This window comes from Stegostoma tigrinum, chromosome 5 (assembly GCF_030684315.1).
Source record: "Stegostoma tigrinum isolate sSteTig4 chromosome 5, sSteTig4.hap1, whole genome shotgun sequence".
Taxonomy (NCBI): domain Eukaryota; kingdom Metazoa; phylum Chordata; class Chondrichthyes; order Orectolobiformes; family Stegostomatidae; genus Stegostoma; species Stegostoma tigrinum.
The window spans coordinates 111,926,082-111,951,174 of NC_081358.1; the positions used below are offsets into that span (position 1 = coordinate 111,926,082).

At 44.0% G+C, this 25,093-nt stretch overlaps 1 protein-coding gene across 18 annotated transcripts in view; it reads left to right on the forward strand.

Moving 5' to 3' along the window:
* Nucleotides 1-25,093, forward strand: part of LOC125451742 (focal adhesion kinase 1) — a 481,699-nt gene that overhangs the window by 269,227 nt on the left and 187,379 nt on the right. For all 18 annotated transcript variants that reach the window (XM_059646207.1, XM_059646206.1, XM_059646200.1 and 15 more), the window contains 2 exons: nt 230-292; nt 17,471-17,525. In XM_059646207.1, the coding sequence (XP_059502190.1) occupies nt 230-292; nt 17,471-17,525 (118 nt within the window). The remainder of the gene's footprint in view (nt 1-229; nt 293-17,470; nt 17,526-25,093) is intronic.

Sequence of the window (25,093 nt, forward strand, 5' to 3'; positions counted from 1 at the left end):
AGACCTAAATGAAAATGCACAAACTTCTACGTTGCAGTCCATTTTTCTGGCTGGTCTGCCCAGATGTTAAAACTGAATTCAACATTTCTTGTAAATCATTTTCTTAAGCTCATATTTTTTTTCCTATTGTCATAATAGTTTTCCCTGTAGAATACGAATTCAAATGATTCATGGTTTAATTAACAGATCACTTTTTGATTGTAATTTAAACAATTTTTATTTTTTTTAGGAGATTCTATAGGGAAATGCGAGGAAATGCCTTGGAAAAGAAATCCAATTATGAATTGTTGGAGTGAGTAGCTTTTCTGTGTTTCTCTACTGAAGGATAACTTGTTGCATTTTAATGTGTAGGTAATTATCTCGTAGTTTTAAGTAACTAACTTGCACTTTGTCTCAAATTACTGCAAGAAGGATAAAAGCATACAATTTTATATTCCATATTTCCTTTTTCTTCTGAAATCTATTCTGAGACATTTGGACCTCAATAAATTTTGATTTCTGTTAGCCAACAAAAAATTCAATTTAGTATTTTAGCATAATAGTCAGACCAATTATTGAAAACTATTCGGCATCAAACTCTAAGACTCTCTAGAGATGTTGGGAAATATTGGTAGCTCGGGTAAATTGGTTGGCTGTTGGCTTGTTGGCCGAGCTTGGCAAATGAATTGCAAATGTTTCGTCTCCAGTCGAGAAGACATCATCAGTGCGTAGGTGGGTGATTCCTCTGGTGCTTGCATTTATATAGATTACCTAAGAGTAGTTAATGTTCTCAATTTTGATTGGTAGATATTTTAGTAACCTAAATCAAGTTTGTGTTATGGTTTGTCAAGTCACCATTTGATTGGCTGTTTGAATTGTTTCTGCGAGCCTGGGGTTTGTGGCGTTTGTCTCTCTTCCACGGTTCCCCCATGTTCGTTGTTCCCTTGTCCGTAATGGTTGGTAGCCTGGGTCGATTTCAATGTGCTTGTTTATTGCTTCTTCGGATGAGTACCATGCCTCGATAAATTCCCGTTCTTGTTTGGTATTTCCTTGTGCCAGTACCTTCATGTTGTTCCAGTTGAACTGGTGTCCCTCTTGGCCCTCATGGACGGATACCAGTGACATTGGGTGGTGCCTTCGGGCGGCGAGCTGGTGTTCGTGGATTCTCGTAGACAGCTTTCTTCCGGTTTGACCGACGTAGTGCTTGGTGCAGTTGTTGCATTGAATTTGGTAGATCACGTTGCTTCTTTTCATCAAATCCAGTTTCCCTTTGGGTTTTGATAGTCTACTCCATGTCCTTTGCCACAAACCCCAGGCACGCAGAAACGATTCAAACAATCTCCAAACAGCCAATCAAATGGCGACTTGACAAACCATAACACAAACGTGATTTAGGTTACTAAAATATCACCAATCAAAATCGAGAAAATTAACTACTCTTAGGCAACCTATATAAATGCGAGCACCAGAGGAATCACCCAACTTCGCACTGATGATGTCTTCTCGATGGGAGCCGAAACGTTTGCAATTCATTTGTCAAGCTCGGCCAACAAACCAACTGCCATCTAAGGCTCCCTGTTTCTAAACAGTTTTCAAAAAATACTATGCCTTTGTGCAGCTTCAAAAGAGGCAACTTTTTCCTTAGATTGTATTGAAGCATATTGACAGTACTGAAGCAGGCTATTTGACTCAACAAATCCACAATGGTACTTACATAGCACATGAGCCTCATCCCACCTTTTCATCAAACTCCGCCAACATATCCTTCTCTTTTTTTTTTCCTCCCCCCAGTACTTGCTTCAACGGCTGTAAGTGGGAGCAAGTTCTAGATGCTGACCATTGTTTGGATAAAGTCTTGCTGGGCTTGACTTGTTGACCACACGCACACGCACGCACACGCTCTTGGAAGTATGTTCTCTGCATTTATCTTGCATCGTCTCCATTTCTTCTCTCAAGTTTCTGTCTAGAGAAATCTACTCCTCAAGAAATACAAGTATGAGCATATAACCTAGGAACAAGAGTGGACCTTTCACTCCCTCAAGTCTGTGGTGCCGTTACTTAATGGCTTACCAAATAAAGGCATAAAGTATAAAAGCGAGTAAGTTATGTTAAACTTGTCCAGAACATTAGCTCGGCCTCAACTGAAGCGTTGATTCTATTCTGTATGCCACACTTTAGGAAGGATGGATTGATTGATTTTATTGTCATGTGTACTGAAACATAGTGAAAAGCCCTGTTTGCGAGCAGTACAGGCAGATCACAGCAAGCATAAGGTGTATAGATCAGAAATACTTGGAGACATACAGGTTCATTATTTGAGGCTAGCGCCCATTCAATAATCTGATAACGCCTGGAAGAAGCTGTCTTTGAACCTGTTTGTGCATATGTTCAGGCTTCTGTATTTGCTGCCTGATGGAAGCGGTTATAGTGGGGACATTACCACGGTGCGATGAGTCTTTGATGATGGCTGCCTTTCCGCGGTAGTGAGCTGTGTAAATAGAGCCCATGAATGGAAGAGATAGTAGGAACTGCAGATGCTGGAGAATCTGAGATGACAAGGTATAGAGCCGGATGAACACAGCAGGCCAAGCAGCATCAGAGGAGCAGGAAGGCTGACGTTTTGGGCCTAGACCCTTCTGAAGAAGGTCGAGGCCCGAATCGTCAGCCTTCCTGCTCCTCTGATGCTGCTTGGCCTGATGTGTTCATCCAGCTTTACATCTTGGTATCCATGAATGGAAGGTTGGCTTCTGTGATCGTCTGGGCTGTGCACACCACCTTACGTAGCTTGTTGGGGTCCTGGGCAAAGCAGTTTCCATACCGGGCTATTATGTACAGTATGCTTTCAGTGTTGCATCTGTAGACGTTGGTGAGGAACCTTCAGGACATGCCACATTTCCTGAGCCACCTGAGGAAGAAGAGACATTGTTGGGATGTGCAGGCATTTAAGGCAATGAACTTCAGTTACATAAATGGACTGGAGAAGTTAGGTCTCTTTTTCTTGGAGAAGAGATTGACATTGGGATTTAAAACTGAAGGGTTTGCACAAAATAGATGGGTGAAAATAGCTCCAATTGGAAGAATTGAGCACAAGAGGGCACAAATTTAAGGTAATTAGCAAAAGAAGTTGTGACTATTTGAGGGGAAACGAACATCTTTTCACTCAGTGAACAGCTCAGGTTTGAAATGTACTGCCTGAGAGTGTGGGGAAGGCAGGTTCAAATGAGTCTTCAAGAGGGAATTGGATTGTTATTTGATAAATCAGGATGTAGACAGAAGGCAGAGCAGTGACATTAGATAAATTAGTCCGAGAAAGATGGTGCGAATAGAATGGGCTAAATGGCCTTCTATATTGTACCAGTTCTTTGATTCTGTTACCTTCCCTTTTTTGTCTCAGTCCTCCAATTTTACTGTAACCAACTACTGTATAATGTTTCTGTAAATGTTAAAATTGTGCTGCATTTCCCCAAGTGCAGCATAATATTTGCAAAGAGGATGCACATTCAGATATGAATAATGTTTGCACACTATTAATTTGGCTGAACGTCAGTAATTTGAACACGAAGTTAGTGTATGTGCGTTTTGAATCCAAGGTGCACTGTAAAAAGAACATTGAGATGTACAAAAGCCAATGTGGAGCCATCCAAAATACATGGCGCTGAAATATTGTAAAATGTACTTGCAGCTAACTAGTTGAAGATGAGATTTTAATCTGAGAATACTGTATTTTTGCAACTCGGCATCTTTTATTAGTCATTACCATTCCTTTTTAAGGCAAATTGTTTTCAATGTTACATATGTTTTTCCTTGCTGTATTTTTCTACCTCTCCTGCTTTAAACCTTGAAAGAAGAATCTTTTATTGGTGTATCAATTTTTTTTAGTTAAAAAATTACAATGAAAGTACAAGTGTTCTGGAAAGAAAATTGTTCAGTAATTGTAATTATCCAATTCTACGAAATCATCCAAGACGTTTAGGAGCAGTGGGCAGTAAACTGGATTTCCTCCATGACACCCTGCTGTGTTCCTACATTCCCCTAATATCCCCTTCAAAGGGCACGTTCGCATGTGACGACCGAAAGTTCTTTGACAGTGAGAAGAGAGAAAGTCAAATCCTACAAATAATCCTTCCTGATAAAGCAGCAATCAACTCACATTCTTCGAATTTAGTATACTGCTCACAGTGAACTCTTCTACATTGAGACGACCAATTGCAACTGGGTGGCTGCTTTGCAGAACGGCTGTAGTCAGCCTGTGAGCATGATCCTGATGTTATGCTTGGTGTTTTATTTTGCCACATTGGTCTCTGCTCACTCCCTGTTCTGGTGAAGCCCAACACAGATTTGAGAAATGGTGGAGATGACAAGGTGTGGAGCTGGATGAACACAGTAGGCCAAGCAGCATCTTAGGAGCAGGAAAGCTGACATTTCGGGCCTGGATCCTCCTCCAGAAGTGGGGGAGGGTAAGAGGATTCTGAAACAAATAGGGAGAGAGGGGGAGGCAGATTGAAGATGGATAGAGGAGATGATAGGTGGAGAGGAGACAGACTGGTCAAAGAGGTGGGGATGGAGCCAGTAAAGGTGCATGTAGGTGGGGAGGTAGGGTGGAGATAGGTCAGTCCAGGGAGGACGGACAGGTCAAGGGGGTGCGATGAGGTTAGTAGGTAGGAAATGGGGGTGTGGCTTGAGGTGGGAGGAGGGGATAGGTGAGGGGAAGAACAGGGTAGGGAGGTGGGGATGAGTTTGGCTGGTTTTAGGATGCGATGGGGGGAGGGGAGATTTTGAACCTTGTGAAATCCACATTGATACCATTGGGCTGCCAATCCGCCTGTGTTCCCCCCCCCCCCCCTTCCTATTTATTTCAGAACCCTCTTCTCTGCAGTTCCTATTATCTCTTAAGAAATAGCACCCCATTTTTCACTTAGGCTCGTTACAGACGTAAGGAATCAGTAGTCAATCTGGTTTTGCTTTTAGACACAGCTGTTCTTAATCTGCCATTAACACTTACTCCAAACCAATGTTTGTTTTTATTTTCAGCTGTCATTACCATTACTGATTCATAGAGTTACCTTACATCTTTGTCAATTAAACTAACTTTCTCTATTTTATCCCTGACCTTTTTGTTCTGCCTGAACCTCTCTCTCCGTTTTCAACAGAAGAAAACCAACACCTTTCTTCCTCTTTTCAGCTTGGAAGAAAGGTCACGTTAAACTCAAAGATAATTTTTCTTTTGCATGGATGCTACTGGACTTAGGGTTTTCACATTGTATTTCCAGCAGCTGTGGTATTTTGCTTTTAGTTTAGGTCCTAATAATCTTGAATTCTTGATGAGTATTTTTGAACAATGCAGCAACTTCAAAGTATTGTTTTTGTTCTTTGAACCAAATTAAATTTATTCCTTTCAATAAAACAAAGACCTCCACTGATGTAAAGTACAGTTTGCATTTTATTCTCCAGATGGTCAGTGCCATACCTTATGCCTTTCCTAGAGCAGCTTTTAGGAGCTAAATGATCAGCAGCAGGAGAATGTTCACAAATTAATAATGGTCAAGTTGGTCAATTAGAAGGCAGATCAGATTACCATTCATTTGATACGCTTACTAATTAGAATCTGCACAGTCCTTCAGGGTGGTATGAATTACGTTCAGTGTGGAGTCTTGTTGTACTTAATAGAGCTGAACAGACAAGCTGCCTAAGGGTAAATTTTGTGACTACACAAATATTGGCTAAGTGGTGGACAAACTGGGTTTTCTGTTACATGTAAATTTATTTGATGGTTAAACAGCAGTGTTTTGTCAGACTTAGGCATTTTTTGTCCTTTGTATTCCTCATTGTCTTCATACCTGAAGTGTTCATAACAAAAATAAATGGAGTTGTATCCATCCTGTTGGTTTCCTCAACCTCTACTCTCCCTGGATCAAACAAAACGACAGGCAAAGAGATGTTTCAGCCATTTTGTTTCCGCCTAGTGTGGGTGAAATGTCTTGCTCACTATTTAATATCTTCAATTCCAAATTAAAATCCGAAATGGTTAACTACAGACTTGGCTTTTTCCACAGCTTCACTGTGTATTTCTGGATTTTCTATTCTTATGAACAAAAGTTGAGAATTTCCTTGGGCTTCCCAAAGGTGTTACGCTGTATTATGTATCACAGATGCTGTGACCTCTCTGTTTGCAAAAGACCAATTAAAATGGCTCAATAGGAGTGTGCGCAGACACTTTGATTATACTTCACTTGATGTTTGATTTTCTGAAATCTTGCTCCAATGGTAGTTCATCTCGCATGTTTTAATCTTTGAGAGATTTTTTAATGTCTGCATTGGTAACTCCAATCTTTTGTAAGTCTGTTAGGTGCTGTGAAGTTGCACATTAATTGCTACCCCACACTTGTTTGTCTACTTTCTACTTTTTACGATAATCACTTTTGTGATTTTTGACATTTCTTCACATGACTGGTGCAGTCCACCCTCAATTTGTACCATTTAAGATTTAAATACATTTTTCCATAGTCAAACAAACTATTATAATAAAATTATTATAAAAAATTATTATAATTACAATAGTTCAGTTTTATTTTCATCATTAGGTTGTCTGGAACAGTGCCTAGTTGTTAATACCTCTATGTATGATGGTGGTGATATGAAATAAGTACTGTTTTTATTTCGTATTGAAATGTTTCAACCGACAAGATATTAGCATTCCTAAAGAGTATTCCTGAATTCAAATCTTAAGCATTTGTGCACTTATTTTCAACTTAACATTTTTCTTGCACAATAGCAAGGTTTTCTCAAATAAACGTTTTGAGCATTGAACATCCTGAGAGTTTGCAAAAGTGTGACTGGATTCACTATGGATCAGATTGCTGTAATTTGTAACAGTTTGATCTGGAACATTGCCAGTTGTCTTTTTTTCGTCAGACTCATTTTCACACTGCAGCGGCAGATGGTTCTGAAATCTGCTTTGTGGCTTGTAGATAAATGTTAAGCCTTAAGCTGACCCACTGTTCCTGGGATGTCAGATGTCAAAGCTTTCTTTCATTTTAAATGGATCTGCCCCTGTGGCAGTTGAAATTGCATATGTTCTAGCATTTGGTGAGTATCAGAGTATTTAATCATATGTTGTGCATGAGTACATTTCCCTCAGGGATTTAATGAATAACTGGTTCAAGACCAAGATTTTAGTGATTCCAGAAATGAAAGCTCAAACCAGTAATGTAGATTAATAAGATATTTCAAAGAACCGTCATTTCCAAAACCATTTTCTTTTAAGCAAGTACTTAGTTGTAAAGGCCATTTTGGAGAAGGGAATGTAGTGAACAGCTATTGAAAAAAATGTAGAACATGTTGAGTGAGAAACAAGTCCGAATATAGCTTTGGAACACTGATGTACTATTTCAAGTAGAATTACTGTCAGCAATTTGACAATGGATGTTTCTTGTTAAAGAAATTATCCAATTATAAAACTTGGATGACTGAAGCCCCCATTGCCTTAAGTAGAAATAGTTACTACCCACTACAACCCAGTTCTCTGGCCTTCAACTTGGTCTCTTTCCCTGGCAGCTGTTGAGGCTGAACCAGACTCTCTGCTCCATTGGTTTAATATTTGAGCAAGAAATGAGCTTTCTGCCATATATCCACATTAACACACAGACCGACAAATTCTATCTCTATAATATTGTCTCACTCTGCCCTTACTCATCTGTGACTGAAATCTTCATCAGTGTCTTCGTTATATCTGTATTTGACTATGCCTGATATTGATTCCAGCTGATGATAATACTACGTCAGATCCTAGAGTGAAACCTGGCTTGAAGACCATAAGTTTTATTTTTGCAGTTTGTTTGCTGTGGTAGTCACTCACTGAACAAGAGGCCAGTGCACTTTGTAATAAAAGAATATAAAGATTTATTACTCAAACACAAGCTATCTTTCACTGAGCAAGAATTACTTGAAGCAATTTTATTAGAAAAAAGTAGAAATTAAGAAACTGTTTTAGCCCTCAGCAACAACCTTACACTCAAACTTAGGCGAAGGGCCACCCTGTCTCTACTTTAAAGCTCCATGAGTTTGGATTTAATTGTTTTTGGAAAGTTTCTCCATTCATGTGATGTTATTTTCTTTAGTGTTGCATCCTGTGTCGTTTAAACCTTAACTCACATTTATTATTCCCTAAATTTATCACTTCAACTGCCTTCTCTTTCTGGAGCTATTCTGTTACTGATCTTTAAGGCATCTAGAATTTCCAAACAGCCCAAGCTGTTTTGGAGATTGTTAAACTAACAGCACCTATTTTGCTACAGACCCATTGTCTTTAAATAAACCTGCTTGTACCTAACTGCCTCTGGATATTTCTGTCCATATGTGATACTCGACTCCTGTTATGAGGCAACAGCCGTTTCTTTTCTTCTTTCTGACCTTTTTCTGTTGCACTGGATTTCTCACTTCCAACTCTACTGAAATGTTGTAGCCTCATTAAAATGCATATGAACAACTCAAGGCACCCTGTCACCACTCATTGAACAAACGTGAAAAAGAACTAAAACTCTGGACAGAGTCTTACGGAGACCGAATGAAATCAGCTCTGATGATATTTGTGACGGAATCGCATGAGAATTCTGGTGAAAACTATCTGGATCATTGGGAGTAGCTCGCTACATCTTTTAAGTAGGTCTTCATGCCAGCGTTCAGTTTTCATTGTGGGAGTGAACTGTAGCCTCTGCTTGCTTTATTTGCATTTGCTAGCTGGAAATAAAGCTCGTTTTGGAATTGTCCAATTGCTTACCTGTGCTAGACGTTTCCTTCCTGGATAATAACAGGTGGTAGGTCTCCAGTGGGCATAAGGGATACAGTAGCGATGACTTAGAGAGGGTATTTTAGATGGAATGTATCTAACGACATATAATTTCTGTCGTCTAGAGGTTAAACAGCCGACAGGATAAGAGAATGGGTTTGTGTGTGCGAGGGAGTGTCAACAAGTATGTTATGTGCCCTGAGCTGTTTGTGACTGCTGTGCTTGTCTGGTTGTGCGGCAGCAGCATCACAAGGAAGCTGGCTTTTTGGTGAGTAACTGTTGAGTGGCAAGTTGGGCTGAAAACAGTGTATGTGAAGATGGGGATAAAATTTGAATGAGGTGCAGAGAGGATGTAGATAGTTAATGAGGTGAGTTTGATCACAGATTTTTTTTAATTTCACTAACAGAGTAAGGTCATTGCTGGCTAGGCAGCATTATTGCCCAGAGGGCAGTTCAGAGTCAACCACATTGCTGTGGAACAAAAATAAAGTTGCTGGAAAAGCTCAACAGGCCTGGCAGTATCTGTGAAGGGAAAAACAGAGTTAGTGTTTTGGGTCTGGTGACATACTTCAGAACACTGCTGTGGGTCTGGAGTCACATGTAAGCCAGAACAGGTAAGGATGGCAGTTTCCTTTTGTAAAGGACATTAGTGAATCTGATGGCTTTTTCCAACAATTGACAATGGACTCATGGTCATCATTAAATTCTTAATTCCAGATATTTTTTATTGAACTCAAGTTCCACCATCTGCCATGGCGGGATTCAAACTCCAGTCTCCAGAATGTTTGCTGGGTCTCTGGATTAACAACCCAGCGATAATCCCACTAGGCCATTGCCTCTTCTCATTTTACTGAATCTCGTGGCATAAAACCTCCCAGAAATTCGAAGCAACTAGCATTTAGCTAAAAGAAGTAAGGTCAGCCTCTGGTCTTCCTTTTCTCAACAGATGTAATATAGAAATACAAATCAAACTCAAAACTATTCATCATTGCTCCACTTTAGAAACTAAATTCCTAAATTATAAGAAATTATGAACCTTTATCATATTGGCCACCCCTCTGAATTTTACCCGCTGTAAACCTGGAAATGTTCAAAATTCTACATGTATCAAAAACCCCATTCCTCCATTATCCCTTTGCTTACTACGACCCGAGGTCAAGGCCTCAGTGTTGGTGGAAAGACTCTTCAGAACAGAGATGAGGAAGAATTTCTTCACTTGGAGGATAGTGAGTGTGGAACTCATTACTGCAGAAGGCTGTGGAGGCCAAGCCATTGAGTGTATTTAAAACAGAGATAGAATGGCTCTTGATTGGTTAGGGGATTAAAGGTTACAGGAAGAAGGCAGGAGAATGGGCTTGAGAAACTTATCAGCCATGATTGAATGGTAGAGGAGACTCGGTGGGCCAGAATAGCCTAATTCTGATCCAATATCATTATAGTTTTATCGTACTTCATGAGCTTGACTGAGCAAAACATCAAGCAGCCCCAGTGTCTGAGCAATGTGTTATTGGATAAAGCTCAAGGGGCCAGTTGCCTGGTGGCTGAGCTTGTAACAAAATCAAAAAAGCCCCATACTATTGCTGAAACCTTAATCATGCCTGCATGTAAAACAGTCATGAGTGTGCTGTCAGAAACTGATCTTGCAAAAGATAGACAATATTCCACTCTCAGTAATGAAAGTAAACAAAGAATTGATGACATGTTAGCTGATATTGAGAGGTGCTGCAAAAAAACCTAGCTACTAGTGAGAAGTCTGCTTTACAGATTGATGAATCCACTGATGTAAAGCGCATGCTGCCAGCAGATGGCCAAACATTCTGTATATTAATCAGACTCCACTTAGAGAACCTTTTTTTTGTAAGAAGCTACGAATTTATGCCACTGGTGAAGAATTATTTCAGGTGACAGCTACCTACTTTTGTTTTTACTCACTCTTGGGACATAGACATCGTTGACTGTCCAGCATTTATTGCCCATGTCTCATTGCCCTTGAGAAGGTGGTGGTGGGTTTCCATAGGGAGAAAATTTGGGGATTTTAACCCAAAGACAATGACGGACCAGTGGCATATTTCAAAATCAGGATGATTAGTGACTTGGAGGGGAATTTCGAGGTAATGTTCCCATATATCTGCTGCCCTTGTCCTCCCAGATGGAAGTGATCCTGTGTTTGGAATGTGAGAGATAATGGGAACTGCAGATGCTGGAGATTCCAAGATAATAAAATGTGAGGCTGGATGAACACAGCAGGCCAGCAGCATCTCAGGAGCACAAAAGCTGACGTTTCGGGCCTAGACCCTTCATCAGAGAGGGGGATGGGGGGAGGGAACTGGAATAAATAGGGAGAGAGGGGGAGGCGGACCGAAGATGGAGAGTAAAGAAGATAGGTGGAGAGAGTGTAGGTGGGGAGGTAGGGAGGGGATAGGTCAGTCCAGGGAAGACGGACAGGTCAAGGAAGTGGGATGAGGTTAGTAGGTAGCGGGGGGTGCACTTGGGGTGGGAGGAAGGGATGGGTGAGAGGAAGAACCGGTTAGGGAGGCAGAGACAGGTTGGACTGGTTTTGGGATGCAGTGGGTGGGGGGGAAGAGCTGGGCTGGTTGTGTGGTGCAGTGGGGGGAGGGGACGAACTGGGCTGGTTGAGGGATGCAGTAGGGGAAGGGGAGATTTTGAAACTGGTGAAGTCCACATTGATACCATATGGCTGCAGGGTTCCCAGGCGGAATATGAGTTGCTGTTCCTGCAACCTTCGGGTGGCATCATTGTGGCAGTGCAGGAGGCCCATGATGGACATGTCATCAAGAGAATGGGAGGGGGAGTGGAAATGGTTTGCGACTGGGAGGTGCAGTTGTTTTTTGCGAACTGAGCGGAGGTGTTCTGCAAAGCGGTCCCCAAGCCTCCGCTTGGTTTCCCCAATGTAGAGGAAGCCGCACCGGCCCTCCAACCCCACCACACCCGGCACCTTCCCCTGCAACCGCAGGAAATGCTACACTTGTCCCCACACCTCCTCCCTCACCCCCATCCCAGGCCCCAAGATGACATTCCACATCAAGCAGAGGTTCACCTGCACATCTACCAATGTGGTATACTGCATCCACTGCACCCGGTGCGGCTTCCTCTACATTGGGGAAACCAAGCGGAGGCTTGGGGACCGCTTTGCAGAACACCTCCGCTCAGTTCGCAAAAAACAACTGCACCTCCCAGTCGCAAACCATTTCCACTCCCCCTCCCATTCTCTTGATGACATGTCCATCATGGGCCTCCTGCACTGCCACAATGATGCCACCCGAAGGTTGCAGGAACAGCAACTCATATTCCGCCTGGGAACCCTGCAGCCATATGGTATCAATGTGGACTTCACCAGTTTCAAAATCTCCCCTTCCCCTACTGCATCCCTCAACCAGCCCAGTTCGTCCCCTCCCCCCACTGCACCACACAACCAGCCCAGCTCTTCCCCCCCACCCACTGCATCCCAAAACCAGTCCAACCTGTCTCTGCCTCCCTAACCGGTTCTTCCTCTCACCCATCCCTTCCTCCCACCCCAAGTGCACCCCCCGCTACCTACTAACCTCATCCCACTTCCTTGACCTGTCCGTCTTCCCTGGACTGACCTATCCCCTCCCTACCTCCCCACCTACACTCTCTCCACCTATCTTCTTTACTCTCCATCTTCGGTCCGCCTCCCCCTCTCTCCCTATTTATTCCAGTTCCCTCCCCCCATCCCCCTCTCTGATGAAGGGTCTAGGCCCGAAACGTCAGCTTTTGTGCTCCTGAGATGCTGCTTGGCCTGCTGTGTTCATCCAGCCTCACATTTTATTATCTGTGTTTGGAATGTGCTGTCTAAGGATCTTTAGTGAATTTTTGTAGATAGTGCACACAGCTAATAGTGAGCGTCAGTAGTGCAGGGAGTGGATGGTTGTGAATGTGGTGTCAATCTCAAGCTTCTTGAGTGTCGTTGGAGCCACATCCATCCAATCAAGTGGGAAGTATTCCATCACACTCTTGTTTTGTGTCTTGTGGATGGTGGACAGGCTTTGGAAAGTCAGGAGGCGAATTAGTTGCTGCAGTATTCCTCGCCTCTGACCTGCTCTTGTAGCTGGTGCATTTATATGGTGAGACCAGTTGATTGCTAATCCGCAAGGTGTTGATGGTCAGGGATGCAGTGATGGTGGCGCTGTTGAATGTCATGGGGTGGTGGTTAGATTGCCTGGCATTTGTGTAGCTTGAATGTTATATGCCGTTTTTCAGCTCCAACCTCTATTGCCCAGTCCTTTATTGTATTAAACGTGGGCTTATTTAGTATCTAAGAAGTCATGAATCATGCTGAACATCATGCAAACATCCCCATTCCTGATCTTACGCTGGAGGGATGATTGTTGATGAAGCAGCTGAAGATGGTTGGGTGCAGGGCAAGAGATGTCCTGTAGCTGAGATGACTGACCTGTAAAGACCACAGTCATCTTCCTTTGTGGCAGCTATGACTAACCAGCAGAGAGTTTGTCCCCGATTTCTATTGATACCAGTTTTCCCAGAGCTCCTTGTTAACACTCGGTTGAGTGTAGCCTTGATATTAAGAGCTGCCACACACCTCTAGAATTAAGCTCCTATGTCCATGTTTGAACCAAGGCTGTAATGAGATTAGGAGCTGAGTGGCCTTGGTGAACCCCAAACTGGGCAAATTTAAGGGAAACCAACCTTATCTGGACTATGTGTTGGACTATTTGCACTGACAGAGCATTCTGCACAATGCGGAAAGTCAAAGGATTTGCCAGTAGGTTTAAAGACTAAAATCCTGACTTTCAGATCATTCTCCACCAGGAAGTTCTTGTAGCAAAAATAAGCCATTACAGTTAGCTGCAGTGTTCAAGCAAGCCGTAAAAATTGTAAATTACATAAATCGTGGCCAGTGAAATCACATGTGTTCAATGTTTTCAGAGTCAGTGTTAACTTAGTAAGGCCATAACCATAATAAGAGATAGCAAAGTGTGGAGCTGGATAAACACAGCAGGCCAAGCAGCATCTGAGGAGCACAAAAGCTGATGTTTCGGGCCTAGACCCTTCATCAGAAAAGGGAGATAGGGAGTGGGCTCTGAAATAAATAGGGAGAGAGAGGGAGGCGGATCGAAGATGGACAGAGGAGAAGATAGGTGAAGAGGAGACAGACAAGTTAAAGGGGCGGGGATGGAGCCAGTAGAGGTGAGCATAGGTGGGGAGGTAGGGAGGACGGACAGGTCAAGGGGGCGGAATGAGGTTAGTAGGTAGGAAATTGAGGTGTGGCTTGAGGTGGGAGGAGGGGATAGGTGAGAGGAAGAACAAGTTAGGGAGGCGGGGGCGAACTGGGCTGGTTTTGGGATGCAGTGTGGGGAGGGGAGATTTTGAAGCTTGTGAAGCTTGTGTTCATCCAGCTCCACACTTCATCTGTTAATCAGTGATGCCTTTCTAGAAAGTAAGTATAGAATCTGGATAAAATTAGTATCACTGACGACTGTAGGTCAGCAACTTGTCGATGCTTGCTCTTGATGCTTCGAAATGTAAAGAAAAGGGATTATTTGCATTTATATAGTGGTCTGTTAAGTGTTTAAAAACACTCAATGCTTCATATGCAGTAAATTAACTTTGAAGTCACAAATAGACAGACAACTGCATCCACTGTACCCGGTGCGGCATCCTCTACATTGGGGAAACCAAGCGGAGGCTTGGGGACCGCTTTGCAGAACACCTCCGCTCAGTTCGCAACAAACAACTGCACCTCCCAGTCGCAAACCATTTCCACTCCCCCTCCCATTCTCTCGATGACATGTCCATCATGGGCCTCCTGCACTGCCACAATAATGCCACCCGAAGGTTGCAGGAACAGCAACTCATATTCCGCCTGGGAACCCTGCAGCCATATGGTATCAATGTGGACTTCACCAGTTTCAAAATCTCCCCTTCCCCTACTGCATCCCTAAACCAACCTAGTTCATCCCCACCCCCACTGCACCACACAACCAGCCCAGCTCTTCCCCCCCACCCACTGCATCCCAAAACCAGTCCAACCTGTCTCTGCCTCCCTAACCGGTTCTTCCTCTCACCCATCCCTTCCTCCCACCCCAAGCCGCACCCCCAGCTACCTACTAACCTCATCCCACCTCCTTGACCTGTCCGTCTTCCCTGGACTGACCTATCCCCTCCCTACCTCCCCACCTATACTCTCTCCACCTATCTTCTTTACTCTCCATCTTCGGTCCGCTTCCCCCTCTCTCCCTATTTATTCCAGTTCCCTCTCCCCATCCCCCTCTCTGATGAAGGGTCTAGGCCCGAAACGTCAGCTTTTGTGCTCCTGAGATGCTGCTTGGCCTGCTGTGTTCATCCAGCCTCACATTTTATTATCTTGGAATTCTCCAGCATCTGCAGTTCCCATTATCTCTGAGACAACTGCTGTAGCCTGTTTGAGCACCACAATAAGGGTCTAGACCCAAAACATCAGCCTTCCTGCTCTTATGATGCTGCTTGGCCTGCTGTATTCATCCAGCTCTATACCTTGTTATCTCGGACAACTGCAGCAACCTGTTTGAGCACCACAATACTCTACAAATAGCACAGGATGAGGAAGAATTGTTTGTAACGGCAGCAAAACAAAAAACTATTTTTTAAATTGAATTACACCTTAATTAAAATATATGTGGGGAGGGAAGTTATGCAATGTACAATGGCTGAAAGAATTGTGAGAAAATGTTTAAGAATCATACGCGAAGTACATGCGGAACATTTTCATTGACTGGCAGAACCTTTGTTTAAGATCTAATGGAAACAAAACAGCTTATTTAGCACTGCAGCACTGAATAGGTAGGCCCAGATTAGATGCTGAACTCCTGGAGTGGATTTCTGAGTTGGAGATTGGGGTTTTACCAATGGAGCCTTTGTTGGTCAGTATAAGAGTCGCTGTGTAACACAGACAGCTGCTGATGTGATGTGCAAGTATAAGCCAGAAAGTTCTGTTCAAGAGAGCCGACAATTTTGAGTAATTTCCTTTTATTGTTAATAACTAACGTTAACTTATGCCATTCAGAAAACAGTAAGGTTCTGTAAACCAGATGAGCAAATTGCACAGTTGAAATTGTTCTGCAAAACTCAAGAAATTGGTTCAGTACAAAAAGTGGTTTGGATTTGGAATGTAACGCCCCAAGGAGAGGTGACAGTAGGTGGAGTGATTCTGTTTCAAAGGAGAATTGAATCCATACACCAAGGAAGTAAAAATGATGGAACAGGAGGAAAATTTAGGTACATATTTATATTATGTTGTCTTTACATATTGGTGATCCTAAAGTGCGTCACTTTGTATTTCTTTGCCTTGAAAATGGAACTTTGGCATTTATTATTAATGGAATGGAGTACAGAACCAGGGAAATGTTGTTGCACTTGTACAAGGCATTAGAGAGATTGCATCTGGAGTACTGTGTACACTTTGGTCCCCTAACTTGAGGGAGTATGTAATTTCTTTGAAGGCAGTTCAGATGAGGTTCATTAAATTGTTTCGAGAGATGAAAGCTTCCCTAATGAAGATTGAGTAGTTTAGGCCTATTCTCTCAAAATTTAGAAGGATGAGAGAGGAACTAGTTGAGAGAAAAGATGCTAAAGAGAATTGATGGTATTACTTCTCACAAAGGGTTGTGAATCTGTGGGATTCACTACCCAGATCTGGAGGATGCCAGAACACTGAATAAATTTAAAGAGGAGATAGATTTTTAATTAGAAAAAGTTTCAAGGCTTAGGGGGACCAGGCAGGAAAATGGAGTCATGGCCGAGATGAGATCAGCCAAGATCATATTAAATGGTGAAGCAGGCTTGAGGGGCTAAAATGCCTACTCCTGATCCTAGTTATGTTTCTGTTTTGAACTCCATCCGTTCTTGCTCATTTCGCCACCTTGCCTATGTCCTTTGAAAATCTACAACTATTCTCAGCCCTGTCTACTTCTAAACCAAGTTTTATATTATTTGCAAACTTGTTAAGTCTGCTCCCGGGTCCTTCATTCATTTAAAAAAATTGCAAGATATACTGGACCTGAGGCAACTAAACAACACTGCTGCAAACCACCTTTCAACCTGAAAAATGCCTGCCCACTAGCACTTTCTTACTGGGGACTGTTAGCTCAGTTGGCCGGACAGGTGGTTTATGATTCAGAGTGATACCAATTGCATGGGTTAAATTTCCATACCTACTGAGGTCACCACAGAGGTCTTGCCTTCTCAAACTTGCTCTTTGCCTAAGGTTTGGTGCCCTTTGGTTAAACTCCACACCAGTCATCTCACTTCTAATGAGAGATCCACCTTCTAGCACTATGGTCCTTTCGCAATTTTATCGTTATCTTTGTCACTGCAAAATTCCTTATCCATACTGCAATGTTCATATCAATCCCCAAAAGTTACTTCATCTGACTAACTAATGAACAGTCTTGTGAGCTGGGATGTTCTGTTATTAATGCTCTGCATCTGTTTAGTAATGATATTGACCCATTCAGCATGCTAGAGTGTTGTAATGCCTCTCATTGTTACATGCAGTATGTACTGAGGAAGGCATGTATAAAAAGGCATCATTTATTTAAAAAAAACTTCAACTTTGTAATAATGGAATAATTGTTTTAACACCTGTTTTTGTAGTTCTAGATCAATGAGCAAGGACTTTTACTTCGGTACAAAAAATGATTTACGTTTTCATTTTCTATTTAACAGGAAGGATGTGGGTTTGAAGAGATTCTTTCCCAAGAGCCTGGTGGAATCAGTCAAGGTAAAACTACCTGGATTAAAGTTTTGGTGCACTTTCTGTCCTTGTTAGAGTCAGTGCAGCATCATCACCTGATGTACGTGCATGGGCTTCATGTTTATGCAATAAAGGGAACTGAAAATTCAGAAAAAGAAATGAAACGTCCTCGTGAGTATTTAGAAGTAAACTATTGGCCAAGATAACACAAGACCAGGAAAAGATTATTTGTCTTTGGCTCATCAGGCCAACTCTGCCATTTGGTAAGATTGTCTGTGGTCTTGACTCCGCTTTTTTCTCTCTTGCTGACCAAAAATCTGTTAAACTCAGTCTTGAATATGCTCAGTTATCCAGACTGCACAGCTCTCTGGGGAATGTAATTTCATACAATATTGACCTGCTGTGAGAAAATAATATTTCCTCATATTTATCTTAAATGGGATACCCGTAATTTTTAAATGCTGTCACCCAGTTCTGCATTCTCCTACTGGGCAAATAAAAACCAAAAGAACTGCGGATGCTGTAAATCAGGAACAAAAACAAAGTTGCTGGAAAAGCTCAGCAGGCCTGGCAGCATCTGTGGAGGAGAAAACAGAGTTAACGTTTTGGGTCCCGTGACCCTTCCTCAACTGGGTTCTGAGCAATTCTGAAGAAGGGTCACCGGATCCGAAACGTTAACTCTGTTTTCTCCACCACAGATGCTACCAGACCTGCTGAGCTTTTCCAGCAACTTTGTTTTTGTTCCTTTTTCTTCTTCTTCTTTTCCATCATGTGAAGTTCTGTCAGGATCTTATGTTTCAGTAAGCTCTCCTCGAAGCACCAAAGAATGTACGCCCAACCTCCTCAACCTTTCCTCATAAGATAACCCTTCCATCCAGGAATCAGTCTGGAATGAAACTTCAAATTATTCCCCTTAGCTTAAGACGAGCAAACTTAGGCTTGCAGTGCCTTTCAGAAATTCTGCCCAAAGTGGTGGTTTTCTTTACCTTCCTATTAGGATTGATTGCAACACTGAAAAATCTCAGTGGTCTGAACAAGGCTTCAAAGTTCACATCCAAGATAACAAAGTGTGGAGCTGGATGAACACAGCAGGCCAAGCAGCATCTCAGGAGCACAAAAGCTGACGTTTCGGGCCTCGACCCTTCATCAGAGAGAGGGATGGGGAGACGGAACTGGAATAAATAGGGAGAGAGGGGGAGGCGGACCGAAGATGGAGAGAAAAGAAGATAGGTAGAGAGGAGAGTATAGGTGGAGAGGTAGGGAGGGGATAGGTCAGTCCAGGGAAGACAGACAGGTCAAGGAGACGGGATGAGGTGGTAGGTAGGAAATGGAGGCGCGGCTTGAGGTGGGAGGAAGGGATGGGTGAGAGGAAGAATAGGTTAGGGAAGTGGAGACAGGCTGGGCTGGTTTTGGGATGCAGTGGGGGGAGGGGACGAGCTGGGCTGGTTTTGTGATGCAGTGGGGGCAGGGGAAGCACTGGGCTGGTTTTGGGATGCGGTGGGGGAAGGGGAGATTTTGAAGCTGGTGAAGTCCACATTGATACCATTGGGCTGCAGGGTTCCCAAGCGGAATATGAGTTGCTGTTCTTGCAACCTTCGGGTGGCATCATTGTGGCACTGCAGGAGGCCCATGATGGACATGACGTCTGAGGAATGGGAGGGGGAGTTAAAATGGTTCACAACTGGGAAGTGCAGTTGTTTGTTGCGAACCGAGCGGAGGTGTTCTGCAAAGCTGTCCCCAAGCCTCTGCTTGGTTTCCCCAATGTAGAGGAAGCCACACCGGGTGCAATGGATACAATATACCACATAGGCAGATGTGCACGTGAACATCAGCTTGATATGGAAGCTTGATACGGGCAGCCCTACGCTCCAACCCCAACCTCACCATCAAACCTGCAGACAAGGGTGGCACAGTGCTAGTATGGCGCACTGACCTCTACATTGTCGAGGCCAAATGCCTATTCTCTGACACCACCTCCTACCGCCCCCTCGATCATGACCCTACGCCCAAGCACCAAACCATCATCTCCAACACCATCCATGACCCCATCACCTCTGGGGACCTCCCATCCACAGCCTCCAACCTCATTGTTCCCCAACGCCGCACGGCCCGTTTCTATCTCCTTCCCAAAATCCACAAACCTGCCTGCCCTGGTCAACCCATTGTCTCAGACTGTTCCAGCCCCACCGAACTCATCTCCACCTATCTGGACTCCATTTTCTCCCCTTTAGTCTAGGAACTCCCTACCTATGTCAGTGACACCACCCACGCCCTCCACCTCCTCCAGAACTTCCAATTCCCTGGCCCCCAACACCTCATTTTCACCATGGACGTCCAGTCCCTATACACCTGTATTCCTCATGCAGATGGCCTCAAGGCCCTCCGTTTCTTCCTGTCCCGCAGGCTCGACCAATCCCCCTCCACCGACACCCTCATCTGCCTAGCCGAACTCGTCCTCACCCTCAACAACTTCTCTTTCAATTCCTCCCACTTCCTACAGACAAAGGGGGTGGCCATGGGTACCCGCATGGGCCCAAGCTATGCCTGCCTCTTTGTAGGTTACGTGGAACAGCCCCTCTTCCGCACCTACACAGGCCCCAAACCCCACCTCTTCCTCCATTACATTGATGACTGTATCGGTGCCGCCTCTTGTTCCCCAGAGGGGCTCGAACAGTTCATCCACTTCAACATCTTCCACCCCAACCTCAAGTTCACCTAGGCCATCTCCAACACATCCCTCACCTTCCTGGACCTCTCAGTCTCCATCTCATGTAACCAGCTTGTAACTGATGTCCATTTCAAGCCCACCGACTCCCACAGCTACCTAGAATACACCTCCTCCCACCCACCCTCCTGCAAAAATTCCATCCCTTATTCCCAATTCCTCCGCTGCATCTGTTCCCAGGATGAGGCATTCCACTCCTGCAGATCCCAGATGTCCATGTTCTTCAAGGACTGCAACTTTCCCCCCACAGTGGTCGAGAACGCCCTTGACCGTGTCTCCCGCATTTCGCGCAACACATTCCTCACACCCCGCCCCCGCCATAACCGCCCCCAGAGGATCCCCCTCGTTTTTACATACCACCCCACCAACCTCCGGATACAACGCATCATCCTCCGACACTTCCGCCATCTACAATCCGACCCCACCACCCAAGTTATTTTTCCATCACCACTCTTGTCTGCCTTCCGGAGAGACCACTCTCTCCGTGACTCCCTTGCCAGCTCCACAATCTCCCCTCCAACCCCATCACACCCGGCACCTTCCCCTGCAACCTCAGAAAGTGCTACACTTGCCCCCACACCACCTCCCTCACCCCCATCCCAGGCCCCAAGATGATCTTCCATATCAAGCAGATGTTCACCTGCACATCTGCCTATGTGGTATATTGTATCCATTGTACCCGGTGTGGCTTCCTCTACATTGGGGAAACCAAGCGGAGGCTTGGGGACCGCTTTGCAGAACACCTCGGCTCTGTTCACAGTAAACAACTGCACCTCCCAGTTGCTAACCATTTTAACTCCCCCTCCCATTCCTCAGACGACATGTCCATCGTGGGCCTCCTGCAGTGCCACAATGATGCCACCCGAAGGTTGCAAGAACAGCAACTCATATTCCGCTTGGGAACCCTGCAGCCCAATGGTATCAATGTGGACTTCACCAGCTTCAAAATCTCCCCTTCCCCCATTGCATCCCAAAACCAGCCCAGCTCTTCCCCTCCTCCCACTGCATCCCAAAACCAGCCCAGCCTGTCTCCGCTTCCCTAACCTGTCCTTCCTCTCACCCATCCCTTCCTCCCACCTCAAGCCGCACCTCCATTTCCTACCTACCACCTCATCCTGCCTCCTTGACCTGTCCGTCTTCCCTGGACTGACGTATCCCTCCCTACCTCCCCACCTATACTCTCCCCTCTACCTATCTTCTTTTCTCTCCATCTTCAGTCCGCCTCCCCCTCTCTCCCTATTTATTCCAGTTCCCTCTCCCCATCCCCCTCTCTGATGAAGGGTCTAGACCCAAAATATCAGCTTTTGTGCTCCTGAGATGCTGCTTGGCCTGCTGTGTTCATCCAGCTCCACACTTTGTTATCTTGGATTCTCCAGCATCTGCAGTTCCCATTATCACTCACTCAACGTTCACATCCAATTGGCCCTCAAGATCTCTGCCCCACCTTACCATCACCCACCCATCCAGCTGCTGCGACGACCCTCCTCCATCCATGGGTCATTGATGTCTGTTCCAATGACCCTTCTGGCAACCTTTCCACTCACTTTGAGCATCCACATTCTCTATGCTACCAACTCATCTCCAACCTAGCATATATACTTCCATCGAAGAACTGATGGTTTGCCTCCTTTTTCCAAGCTTGCTTCCATCAACAGCAGAGTCTCACACATGACCCTTCTGTTCCCATGCCCAGTGATCTCTCAATCTCCCTGGTTTGTCGCATCTGACCTTAACCATACCTTTAATGGCACGAAGTCTGATTTCCCCCACCCGACACTGCATTTCCTTACTGTCGCATACTGTTGCCCTTTACGAAAGCCTTCAAGTTGTAAAGGTCATGACATTTGTTCTCATGTTGTGAGAAACTGTGAAATAGGTCAAAGTGGTGTGTGACTTGGAGGTAAATGTGCTGGTGGTGATGCCCTCATGCCCTTTGTTTCTTTAAAAGTAGAGGTCAGTGCTTGGACCCCGGTTTTTCAAAACATGTATTAATGATTTAGATTATGGAATTAAACGTAATATTTTCAAATTAGCAGATGACAGCTGGATGGGGGGGTGAGCTGTGAGGAAATTCTTCAGTAACATTTGAATAAGTTCAATGGGCAAATTCATAGCACATGCAGAATATTGTGAATAAACTTGTAGTTATCCACTTTGAAAGCAAAAACAGAAAGAGGCTTGGTATCTGAATGCCTATAAAGAGTGTGAAAGGTGCAGCGAGATGTGGGTGTCCCTGTAAACCTGTCGCTGTAGGTAAGCAAAAACCAAAAGAACTGCTGATACTGTAAATCAGGAACAAAAACAAAGTTGCTGGAATAATTCAGCAGGTCTGGCAGCATCTGTAAAGGAGAAAACAGAGTTAATGTTTTATGTCCAGTGACACTCAGAACCTTCTGGGTTCTGTAACTGTAGGTAAGCATGCAAGGTCAGCAGACTGCCAAGGACACAAAAGGTAGTTTGGCGTTCATAGTGAGAGGATTTGAGTTCAGAAGCAGGGATATCTTGGTGCAATTATCCACAGCCTGCTGTTGTTGCAGAGGGAATGCAGCGAAGTTTTACCGACTGATTCCTGAAATGGTAGGACTGATACGAGAAGTTGAATCAGTTAGGGTTATAGCCATTGGAGTGGAAAAGAAGTGGGGGTGGAATTCTTGTAGAAACCTATAAGATTTTGACAGGAATAGATAGGGTAGATGAAAGGAGGATTTTCTCAACGACAGGAGAAGTCCAGAACCTGGGGCCTCAGTCCTCTGAGGGATAAACCATTTACAATTGAGATGAGAAACTTCTGGATTCAGCATAGTGAGCCAGTGGAGTTCTCTACCACAGAGAGTGGTTGAGGCCAGGATAATGTATGATTCCAGGAAGGAGTTAGATATAGCACTTCGGAATGAAGAGATCCAAGGATATGGGAGAAAAGCAGGAACAGGCAATTGGGTAGATGATCAGCGAAGATGATAATGAATGGTGGAGCAGGCCCCAAGGGTTTAGTATTTTCTGTTGTCCTGTGGCTAACTGTGTTAGGACTTTCAGAGCTAAGACAGTCATAGGAAATCACTTGGTTTTATCTATGGCATGCACCCCCACAATCCTCCAAGGACAGTGTTAGAGCATGCATATAACCCTGTGGTATACTAGATCCACTACGTTAGTACCTCATTTTAAGGTAAACCAGCTGCTACTTTTGACAGGCTGTCCTATTCATTGAATCAGGGCTAGTTTCCTGGCTTGATGGGAATGGTAGAGTGAAGAAAATGACGAGCCTTAGCTACGGGTGTGGTGGAATACATGGCTACTGCAATGTACAACACCTCATGGATGTTGTCTTATAGTCTGCCATTGAACCTTGGAAGCAGGACTAAGGCCTTATAAGCATCAGCCACATCAATACCATGGCTGCAAGAGCAAATCAGAGGCTGGATATTCTGTGGCAGGTAAATCACCTTATGACCCCCAGTAGCATGGCACCATCTACTAGGCAAAATTCAGGATTTTGAGTGAATGTTTTACAGTTGCCAGGCTGAGCATAGCGACAACAGCACTTAATCTCAGCACACAGCTTGATCAGCACCCATCCACCACCTGAAAAATGCACTCCCTTCACTCGGCTGTTTTGGTGTACTATGGATAACATGCACTGCAGTAATCTGCTCGGTCTACAATCACAGCAGCTTCCAAATGCCCGACTTGTATTACCTAGAAGGCTAAGGACATCATGATCAACACCAAGCCACATGCTATCTTGACTTATTGCTGTTCTTTCCCTGTCTCTGGGTCAATATCCTAGAACTCTCCTTTTATTTGTATAGTATGAGTATATTTGCACTACATGGACTTCAGCAGTTCAAGAAGGCAGCTCACCTTTATTTTCTCTATAGCATCTAGGGATAGGCACGAAATGCTGACTGTGCCAACAATGCTCACATACTGTGAAATAATCTTTTTGAAAAATACATTTAACTCCTTGAACGTATTTTCTCATTCACCAAAATCATGGCTGCCCTGTGAACTTAATTCACATATTCGTCTTTACTCTCTACTCCTTAGCACTTTTCGTTAACAAAAACCTACACATCTCAGATTTAACGTTAGTCATCTATTTATTAGTTGGCATTGTTGGAACACAATTCCAAACTTCAGTCATCATTGTGTGTCGTGCTTCTTAATTTCACCCTTGAAATATCTTTAACACTTTTTCCCCTACTTCTAGTCTCCACAGCCAGCAGAAGCAGTTTCTCTGTTTACCTAAAAGCTCACCTTGATATCTTGAAAACTTTAAGTGAATTACTCCTTTATCTTTCTAAATTCAAAGCTATATTTTTTGTCTAGTCCTTGAAGTCCAGGTGGTAATCTGCTAAATCTATGTTGCCCTCCCTCCAATGCCAGTGTATCCAGTTTAAGGTGTGGTATCCAGAATTGCTCATAGTATTCCAGGTGTGGTCTAATCTCGGCTTTGTTTAGCTGCATATAACTTCTCCCCCTTTTTGATCCTTCGTATGTAAAGGTCAGTCTGTTCCTGATTATTTTCTCAACCTGTTAATGGTGTTTTAATGATCTAGGTACAAGTACCTCCTAATGTTGTTAGGTCTCCTTTTAGAAAATACCTTAATTCTGTCCTTTTATTACATCACGTTTGTCAAAATCAAAACTCATTTGCTGCAGTTTTGCTTGATGGTTTAATCCATAAATTTACCGTCATAAGTGCAAACATACAAATTGCAGAAGTAGGTCACTCGATCCTTCAAGCCTGCTCATTCAGTAAGATCGCGGCTGATCTGATGGTCCACATTCCCATCTATCTTCTTTCATCTTGCTTATCTAGAATGTCTCGGATCCTGCCTTAAAAATGTTCAAAGACCACCCTTTGAGG